General features: G+C 33.6%; 1 protein-coding gene across 1 annotated transcript; it reads left to right on the forward strand.

The window, feature by feature from the left end:
- Positions 1 to 4,634: 4,634 nt before the first annotated feature.
- LOC148197630 (uncharacterized) lies at positions 4,635 to 7,745 on the forward strand. Its single transcript, XM_088091934.1, has 5 exons — positions 4,635 to 5,131; positions 5,267 to 5,450; positions 6,372 to 6,446; positions 6,841 to 6,918; positions 7,005 to 7,745. Exons 1-4 carry the CDS (start codon positions 5,037 to 5,039, stop codon positions 6,853 to 6,855), a joined length of 369 nt encoding a protein of 122 aa, XP_087948060.1. The 5' UTR covers positions 4,635 to 5,036; the 3' UTR covers positions 6,856 to 6,918; positions 7,005 to 7,745.
- The last annotated feature ends 3,152 nt before the right edge of the window (positions 7,746 to 10,897 follow it).

The raw sequence follows: 10,897 nt of genomic DNA on the forward strand, positions 1-10,897 counted from the left end.
TTTGATCAGCTCTTTCAAAGCACAACAATCTTGTTCTTCAAGAAATCACAAGAGATGATCACCACGGTCTTCTTCTTTGATTTTTGGAGTTTTTCCATGTTCTGTAAGATAGCACTGATCTGTAATGAATATGAAAATGTTAGAATTCACAAAAGTTCCTAGAGAATTCAAATTCGCGTCTATTTATAGTGTTTCACAATTCTGACGCTCTCAAGTTGACTTAGCTACTAATGCAGTCGAATACAACAATTTATTTAAAGCAGTTAGAAGCAATCAATGCAGTTAATTGAATGTACAATTAATGCAGTCGAATCACAATAAATGCTTGGTCAACATATTTAAAAATATAGTCGTTGTAACATTTAATACAAGCATTAATAGAATTTCAAAACTGTAACAGACTTAGTCAAATGCAGGTTGCATGTAATCGACTATACAACACAGTTAAACAAAGTTTTGAAAAACTTTCTCTTCAAAAATCCTCACAACACACTTTGAAAAAGTTTGTGCAAAGCCACGAGTTTTAATCGACTTACTTCATAATGAAGTCGACTTAAAATTATTGTTTTGCCACATATTATAAGTTCAACAAAAGTGCTTGTGGTTTTCCTTTTCTAAAACATATGTCATGCACTCACAAATAAGATCTCATGTAAAACATAGTGAATTGCAATGATCAACACAATACAAACATGTTCTCATATATTCATAATCATAACACATAAACACATGTGTTATTAATTATGTGTTGTGATCATCAAAAACCAGAAATTCTAAGATTGTAGGTTCAGCTAAACCAGTGCTCCTCCTATCAATAATCTCAACAATCTCTCCCTTTTTTTATGATGCACAACCATGACTAATAAACAACCATGTTGTACAAATCAAATCATATTATATCAAAATGTATCAGAGCAAATGAAATATTCTCATCTTTTATTCAGAGCAAAAACATATCAATTCAGAGCTCAAAATGTATATCAGAATATTTTCCCAGCATTTTCCCCCTTTGTGCATTAGCAAAAAAGGTATGCAAATAGGTATTGATATTCAGATAATCAATTGTTTCAAAGATGCATCAGTAAATCATGTTAATCAAACAAATAAAGATGCTTTCCTTGTCACAGATAATCACAGGTTAAAGATAGATTCTTCCCCTCAAATATAGGCATGTGAAATATCTAAAAAATATGTAATGCTCCCCCTGTCATTATGTATATTTTATATTCAAAACCCAGATGCACAATACAGTATGCACAGATCATTTTAGAGCATGTATAAGCATGTGACAGTATTGTACCAAGACAAAAATTGTGCAAACACATCAATGAAGCATAGATACAATATCATTCAACAATCTCAATATAATATCTCAAACATTTCAATCAATTATAAGACAGAGATATATTGAATATGAAACAATCAACAATATATGATCAATAATCAGAATAACCAAATTCCAAATCATGGAATTTATAACCCCTGTTAAATAGTAATCGATTGATTCCCAGTTGCAATCGACTTCATTGCTTTCCATTTGAGTTAATCTCCAGTTGTTCATCCAGAAGCAATGTTCCTGCAAAACCTTTCAAGATCTTTTCCAGATCAAGCATTTTAGAATCATTGTAATACAAAAATTATTACAGGTATAATCTCTGTGTGTAAATGTATGAATGCAATAGTAAACAGTAAAGCATTCAACTTCATACACAACACAATCGACTTAATCAATACAGATTGAATTTAAGAAAAATATTTGATTTCATTAATTTTCAAAAGATATTACAATTAGATTAACCAAAAATAATGGCTTATAAAGCCTACTACAACTAGAACAAAACAAACCAGGAAAAAATAACTAAGACAACCAACCAAACAAACAAAACACATGACACTAGACTGTAAACACAAGACTCTTATTCTGTTTCAGATGACTCCATAGAATTTTCTTCACTAGTCTCATCATCTTTATCTATTGATTCTTCTATCGATGTAGAACTTTCCACATAATTCTCTATAATTTCATCCATCTTCTCATTCATTTTCATAAGAGATTTCTTCATTAGGTTAGCTCTTTTGGAGACCTTCTCAAATCTATTTGCCACAAACTTTTCAAATTCAGACATAGGAGATCGTAATATTTGTTCACAATCGGAGTCATGTAACTCATCTTGATTCTTGGTTGAGTCCTGTTCATTTCTGAAAAACCATCCTAGAGCAGTTTTTTTCAAACCAATACATGTTAGAATCGCCTTTCCAATTTGATTGGCTTTGTTGCATGTGACCTTGGTTTCACCAATGAGATTAATGTCACTAAAAGACAATATTTTGCTTATGAGCACACCATAAGGTAAATCACACCAGTCATTGATACCGACATCAATAATATGCCACTTGAAAACAACTACCCAATTTGTTGGTATTCTAAACATTATAGCATTTAGCAGCTATAGATCCTCTGAAGTCAATTTTTCATAATTAGATCTTCCAGGTAACAAAACATGACCAATGATGAAATCAATGATTTTCTCTTCATTGTCCAGCCATCTATGCAGAAATCCTTTTTCCTTCTTGTATCTTCCTGGATATCTCATACAATCTTTGAACATTTGCGTCTTCTTAGTCCACCTGTTTTGTAAGCAATCTAGTAAGTGTGACATGTGTCCTTCATCTTTGAGACCGGCAACTTGTAACCAAGTATCATTGTTGATAACAATGTCTACTCCTTTTACGCGAGAATGAATGTTTCCATCAACAACTTTGATGTTGTTGTAAGATACTCTAACAAGATCTGGATAATAGTCACCTTTCATCTGAACAAAGGTTGATAGACCCTGATATCCAAGCTTTTCTGGAAATATGAATCCTTCATTCCTGAACAGAGATAGCTCAATTGACTTGTGTGGAGCAACATCTTTAAATTTCTTCCAACACATAAACCTTTCTCTAGCGTCGCTGTCACTGATCCACCCTAAAGGACTTGCATTTCTTTTGGATGGAGAAATGTTCTTGGTGCGCTTAGGTGAGGAAGATGATGCCATTTTCAAAGAATTCACGAAGCACCTTTCATAGAATTTTCTAGGGTTTTGTGTGTTACAACTGTAGTCATGGTATACATATATAAAGGCGCGAAAGAATAATCACAAATAAGTCCATTTAAATTTTCAAATATAGAAAGCCCATGACAGAGATGTCTAGTCGATTTCATTAATTTCAAAGTTGACTTCTGTATGACAAAAGGTTTTCACAAAATAAAAATACACATATAACAACATGTAATTGACTGTGTACTTTATCCAATCGATTAAAAGTCGTAAAAATTGATTTTCACATAAAATAATCTTAATCAATCAATCAACAATCATACATTCATCAAACAATCATTCAAACAAATATCATTCATGATGCAGTGAGATAATAATCGTTACCGCTTGTAGGTACTCAAGAACTTTGATATCATCAAGTTAGCTCATCCTTGAGTTCTGCACTACTACAACATCATCTGCTTTCCTGCAAAACAACTTAGATTTTTGATGTAGGTACCCATTTGAATTTGGGTCCTTGTTTGTCAGTTGCAGAAAGTTCTTCCTTGGGAACCCATTTGTATTTTCCTTTTGGAACACCAACATTTCTAAAATAGCAGTTTCTTACTATGTGACCAAGTGTATTGCAATAAAAGCATGCATTAGTAGTAGGTTTACTCAGATCAATAAATTTCTTTGAGTTTATCCTATTACTTTTAGCCTTGTAGCCAATACCTTGTTTGTAGATAGCTCTTCCAAATGATCTCAACACAGCATCAAGATTTTCTTTGCCTTGAGTGAATTTTGCCAATCTGGTTAAGTACTCAATTTTCTCAACATGTAGAGGACAATTATCACACTCTTTCTCAACAACTTGTACTTCGGTCTTTACTGTCTTTGCAGATTTCAGAGCTTCTTCAAGATCTTTTTCAAGCTTTTCATTATCCTGCACAAGATTATCAATTCTGTATTCATAATCTCTTCTCTCAGATGATAATCGATTCACTTTGTACTAAAGTCGCATGGCCTCTGCATGAATTTCCTGAAATGCATCCAGTAACATGTGGTACTTGACTTCTATTGGTTCATTTTCGAATTCACGATCACTATCATCGTCTGATTGTGCAGAGCCTGCCATGAAGCAGATATTTGATTCTTCTTTGCGATCACAGTCTTCATCACTTGAAGAGTCCGAGTCACTGTTTTCCCAAGTAATATATGCGCTTTTCTGCTTCTTGCTCTTGTCATGAGGAAATCTCCTGCTTCCTCTTTGCTTGATTTTCAGGTCTGGACATTCAAGCTTGATATGTCCTTCTTTGCCAAACTCATAACACTGAACATCATTTGACCTTGCAATTTTCTTTCCCTTTCCAATACCTGCATGGTCAGTAAATTGACTTTTGTTTTTCATGAATCGATTGAATTTTCTTACCACCATGCTCATCAATTCTTTGTTTCCCAGTTCTGCCTCTGATTCAACTTCAGAATTCACACTACAAAAAATATTGTATTTAGTAGGGATTATTTTGGGGAGGTTATTAAAAACCCCCTCAAATAAACATTATCTAAAATTATTTTGATAAATCATCTTAAAGCCAAGAATAACGGAGGTTTTGATTCCTTTTGGAAGAGGTTGGTTAGCTTAATAGATTATAATACTTTTTTTTTTCATTTCCCTCACATTTTTTAGCATTCCCTCCCAAAATTTTACTTTTTTTCACTCCAAATTTTAGATTCTTCTTTTCTAGAATTAGAACACAACAAACCCAAAAGAAAGAAACCCTTCGTGCCTCAGCTTCTTCCCTGACCTTTCAGTGTCTCAGTTTTCTCTTCACCCTTGATTGACCACCTCAATACGGTGGAGACGCCCATCATCGTGGAGGACTAGCCACCGTGGCCCACGAATTAGGGGGCTGAAGAAGCAGCACAGCGTGGAGTACTGGATGATGGGGTCGCTTCTCCACGACGTCGAGGGCAGAGAGGTGGTTAGGGTTTCGGATCCGCAACTCGCCAATGCCTTCTTCGTTCCGTTCTTCTCTGCGCTCAGTTTCAACACGCACGGCCACAACATGTAGGATCCCGCCACGGACACGGATCGTCAATTGCAGGTGCTTCGCCATCTTTCTTTTCTTGGTAGTTGATTTGTGAATCACTGGAATGCAATGCGACGCGAGTTAATTTCATTTTTGCATGATGCGATTAATTTCCTTTTCCTATGTAGTTTTTGTAATATTTGCCAATAGGTCACTGAAAGTAATATTGAGGAGTTTAAAGCAAACAATGGGGGATCTGACTCTAGGAAACAACATCAGAGGGTATTTTTGCCGCTTCGGCATTACCACTACCGCCAGTGAGCTCACTCGAAGGTGTTCCAACACTGTAGGAGCTATTATATGGTATGACATATGCATCATTCGTTACACCAAGGTATGACTAAATTTTTATATGTAAAAATCACTGTTTGTTTTCCCTTAATAGTACCTTCTTGTATTGTTTATCAAATGAAATTGTCAAACTGATTTGGATAATTGAACTAGCTAATAATGGCTCCTTTTTTCTCTGCTCATTATTTATCGAATTAACTAATCTGTTTACTGAAATTTTGGAAGCTGAATTGTAGGTATATGCTCTGATCATGATTTCAAATTTTGGGATATAGTTACCGAGATTCCTTACTACTAATTAATTAATCATCATAAAATTTCTTTTAACAGATTATGGAATGAAAAGCATTGACATTTCAAGCATGTGATGGAGTACCATTTACCAATTTCATTGCTGAATTTTTATATGTATAAATCACTGTTTGTTTATTATGGGAATAAGGTTTCAAATTTTAGATCCAGAAGCATTTATAGGCCAATTCTTGGTGCTGCGGAAAATTATGGGAATAAAACCCCCAAAATTTCGGTGGCGGTTTCAAACCCCGGATCTATATTCTTTAAATGAATATTGTTTCCTTGATTTGGGGTTTGAAAGTTTTAAACTTTCCCTCGAAAATGATTTTATTAAACAGTTGGGTTTCTGTATACGGTTTTTTATTTATTTGATCGTGCGTAAATATTTCGTCTTTATCTGTTTCTAGGCATTGGTTTTATTCAGTTGGGGAGATTTTTTTATTTGTATAATAATATGAGTATAACTGAATAATGAGTTTTGTTGAGTTGATTTAACGTATTGGCTACTGCTTGGAAATTGTCTTTTAGTTTCTAAGAATTTTTTTCTCTTTGATTAGTCTTATTATTTAATTATTAATTGATGTTTTGTTGCACTATATTACTTCTTTTTTTTATCGTTATTGAATAAACTATTGCTATCTCAGATAAGAAAGCTGACTACGATGTTGAGGTCAGCGGGGTTGAGATATCTCCTGATCCTATTGAAGAGGCCAACCTGCTACATTCAGCATTGCTGCAACTACAGGTATGACTAAATTTTTATATGTATAAATCATTGTTTGTTTCCCCTTGATAGTACCTTCTTGTTTTGCTTATCAAATGAAACTGTCAAACTGATTTGGATAATTGAAGTAGCTAATAATGGCTCCTTTTTTCTCTTCTCATTATTTATCGAATTAACTAATCTGTTTACTGAATTTAAACTTCATGATCATGGAAAATGAGAGCATTTGTTATATGCAGAGTATTACAACTTTGAGTTCTACCAGTTTCTTGACTTTTCATTTACAGATTCGTTTCTTTTGTATATTAAATAATGATGATTTAATTAGTGACAATAACAACTCTCTATATGTATTAAGTGGATGAGGGATTTGAGTGATGAAGTAAAGAAATAGCTGGTTTTGTTGAATATGCAGGTTGAGTCCGTGTAGTTTTGATATGTCATTGGTGACTGTGTGAAGTAATACTAGTATTGGTGATAAGCTTTGTAAAAGGTATTGTTCAATTTTGTGTGTTCTATTTGAAATGGGTTTGAATATTTGTTACCCTGTTGAATCTTTGGGTTATGGGAAATTGGTAGGCTATGTAAAGGAAAAAGGGTCGTGTGCTTATAAATATGATGTAGCTGAAAGATGTGGAGCATTGGTTTATCTTAACAAATTCACTGAAAGATGTGGAGCATATGTTGTTGTCAAGCAAGAGATGATGCAACCTAGTGCCAACATCAAAGACAGGTAAATTCCTTTCTATATATTTATCTTCTTGTTCTTTCTAGTTTGCATATCAAAGACAGGTAAATTCCTTTCTATATATTTATCTTGTTTTTTCTAGTTTGCATATTGTCATAAATTTTTGTATGAAGAATCTCAACTTTGTAGGTTCGGAAATGGATGATGAATCCATTGTTCATCTTGTTTATCATGCTTACAATCTCATAAAACTTTGTATGTATATCATCAACCAAAGATTAGAAGCAATGGAAGCAGGAGAGTCTACAAACAATGACTTGTTGGACATACATTGTTGAATTTTAAAAAAGTAGTGATGGAGGAATGAGTTTAAGGGAAGTAGTTGATGAAGTGAAGCTCTTTTACTTCGCAACATAGAAAGCAAATGCAGAGTGTCTCATGTTAAACTTTTATCTGAGTTAGGGATTTTGTTTAGGTTATCAACATTAGTCTATATGTTTTTAATTGGTCTTGTAGTTTTCGACCAGGTCAATCTTGTAATGTTATCTAAACATTATGTACTTTTTTATATTTACATTGTAATTGTCAACGAATGTACTTATATTATTTTAAATCATTAATAAAATTAATTTGAATTATTTTTGTATATTTTACAATTTTATATATTTTATTATTTTTTATTATTATTTCAGCAAGCTTGTGAATTGAATAACATATATTAATACAAAAAATAGTGTAAAAAATACAAATATTTTTTGTAATCAAATAGTTGAAAATAAAGGAGGTTAAAAACTCCCACAAAATAATAGTCAGTAATAAAGGAGGTTTTTACCCTCCGCAAAAAAACCTCCGCAAATTGAATTTGATACCAGGGGTTGCGAAAAACCCCCGCAGATAGGTTGTGGCGACTCAAACTGCGGCGGTTTGAAAAACCTCCGGAAATTATTTTGCGGAGGGTAAAACCCCCGCAAATTGAAAAAAAAACCTCCACTAAATAACATTTTTTTTTGTAGTGTCACAATCTTTGAAGCTTTTCTGCTTGTGGCTTTTAAGGCAATAGACTTCTTTTCTTCAATCTCTTCCTCTTCCTTTAGCCTTCCAAGTTCAAGCTCATGTTCCCTTAACTTGTCGAACAAGGTAGCCATATTCATGTTTGTTAGATCTCTTGACTCAGAAATTGTTGTGGCCTTCGGTTGCCTGCTTCTGTTCAGACTTTTCAAAATCTTGATGTTGATATCTTCCTTGTCAAAAAAATTTCCTACAGCCATGAGGTGGTTGACTATATGCGTGAATCTTTTTTGCACCTCGTAGATAGTCTCATCAGCCTTCATTCTGAATAATTCATACTCCTATATCAGCGAGTTCTTTCTGGCTCTCTTAACTTCATCAGTTCCTTCATGAGTCACCTCCAAGACTTCCCACATGTCCTTAGCCGTTTTGCATTGGGATATCCTGAAAAACTCATCCATAGTTAGTGCAGAAGCAATTACATTTCTAGCCTTAACATCATACTGTGCTCTGCGGTTCTCATCTTGAGTCCACTAAAAAAAATGGGTTAAATATGTTTTTAGTCCCTAAACTATTGGCCGTTTCTGGTTTTCGTCCCTCTTTCAAAGTAAGGTACAATTTGATTCTCAATCTTTTCGAAAGGTTCGTTTTAGTCCTCGGAATTTTGGTTTTAGTCCTCATTTGTTGCTAAATGAGGACCAAATTTTTAAACAGTGTTTAGTTTTCGAGGACTAAAACGAACGTTTCGAAAAGAATGAGGACCAAATTGTACATTACTTTAAAACAGGGACGAAAACCAGAAACGGCCAATAGTTTAGGGACTAAAAACATATTTAACCCAAAAAAAATTTCAAAACAACTTTTCCATTCAAAACATGAGTGGGTTCATATGGACCGTTTATGATTGCATCCTAAACACCTTTGTCCACGGATTCAAGAAAGATTTGCATCCGAATTTTCCAAAAAGCATAGTTTTCACCAGCAAATAGAGATGGTCTATTTGTTGATGCACCTTCACCAAAGGTTTGAAAATTAGAAGCCATTTTCCAGGATTAGTCGATTTAACAGAAAACGTAATCAACTAGTTTTTCAAATATTTTATGAAAACCAGCTCTAGTACCAATTGTTAAAATAGAATGACTTAGTTTTCAACACCAAGAGGGGGTGAATTGGTGAAACACAAAAGCAATGTTTTCTTTAGATCTTTTTCGCAAAGTAGATGCCTTTAAAAGCTTTCTTGAAACGCAAGGAAAAGGATTTTATAGTGCAGCGAAATAAAGTCGAATGCGTGAAAAATAAAGTCGACTGAATGTAACAGAGTAGGGATAGAAAGATCAAACACTGAGTTTTTATACTGGTTCGGCCAAGCCTACATCTAGTGTCCTTCCACCATAGGAAGAAAATGCACTATAATGATCAAGGTTTATACAAGGCTTTTATAGAGACCTCCACATCAAAAATATAAAACACCTCTCTAACCCTCTAATCAAAATATAGACATATAACAAAAAAGACCAGCAGCAAGATCTACCCTCTTCTGTTGTCTACACCCTTTGAGAAACCCCTCAAAGTCAAGAACGCCGCACACTCTTCTTCCTATAATCACAACAGGGAAATAACCCAATCTTTAGTAGATTGTCAACACTGATCTTTCAGTAAACACCTCTCTGTGCATATTTGATTAGCTCTTTCAAAGCACAACAATCTTGCTCTTCAAGAAATCACAAGAGATGATCACCATGGTCTTCTTCTTTGATTCTTGGAGCTTTTCCACATTCTGTAAGATAGCACCGATCTGTAATGAATATGAAAATATTAGAATTCACAAAAGTTCCTAGAGAATTCAAATTCGCGTCTATTTATAGTTTTTCACAATTCTAACGCTCTCAAGTCGACTTAGCTACTGATGCAGTCGAATACAACAATTCAATTAAATTAGTTAGCAGTAATCAATGCAGTTAATTGAATGTACAATTAATACAGTCGAATCACAATATATGTTTGGTCAACATATTTAAAAATATAGCCGTTGTAACATTTAATACAAGCATTAATAGAATTTCAAAACTGTAACAGACTTAGTCGAATGCAGGTTGCATGTAATCGACTATACAACACAGTTAAACAAAGTTTTGAAAAACTTTCTCTTCAAAAATTCTCACAACACACTTTTAAAAAGTTTGTGCAAAGCCACGAGTTTTAATCGACTTACTTCATAATGAAGTCGACTTAAAACTGTTGTTTTGCCACATATTATAAGTTCAACAAAAGTGCTTGTGATTTTCCTTTTCTAGAACATATGTCATGCATTCACATATAAGATCTCATGTAAAACACAGTGAATTGCAATGATCAACACAATACAAACATGTTCTCATATATTCATAATCATGAAAGTAATGAACATGTAACACATAAACACATGTGTTATTAATTATGTGTTGTCATCATAAAAAACCAGAAACTCTGAGATTGTAGATTCAGCTAAACCAGTGCTCCTCCTATCAACAATCTCAACAACATGCAATGCACAATTGGCTCGCATGTAAAGGAACAAAACATACCAAAGAAAAGAGTATAAACTAACTTTATCTTTTACAGAAACTGATCGTATGGACTTGAAGATTTCACCTCGAGGATCGTTTAAGCAGTCTCTGATATTCAAAAAAATGAACAAGGAGTGAAAACTCCTAAAAAAAACTTTAAAAAAGTGATTTCTAGAAAAAAAAAATGATATTTTAAATAATAAAACACATTCCTAACAAGTATTAAAACC

Source organism: Vigna umbellata, chromosome 5, assembly GCF_029865625.1.
Source record: "Vigna umbellata cultivar VRB3 chromosome 5, Vumbellata_1.0, whole genome shotgun sequence".
Lineage (NCBI taxonomy): Eukaryota > Viridiplantae > Streptophyta > Magnoliopsida > Fabales > Fabaceae > Vigna > Vigna umbellata.

What these genes read in the sequence shown, in the direction of transcription:
- LOC148197630 (XM_088091934.1), top strand. Translation starts at nt 5,037, where the DNA reads ATGCCTTCTTCGTTCCGTTCTTCTCTGCGCTCAGTTTCAACACGCACG. An exon ending in ACACGGATCGTCAATTGCAG is followed by an intron (nt 5,132 to 5,266) that starts GTGCTTCGCCAT and finishes ATTTGCCAATAG; the next exon opens with GTCACTGAAAGTAATATTGA. An exon ending in GCATCATTCGTTACACCAAG is followed by an intron (nt 5,451 to 6,371) that starts GTATGACTAAAT and finishes TACGATGTTGAG; the next exon opens with GTCAGCGGGGTTGAGATATC.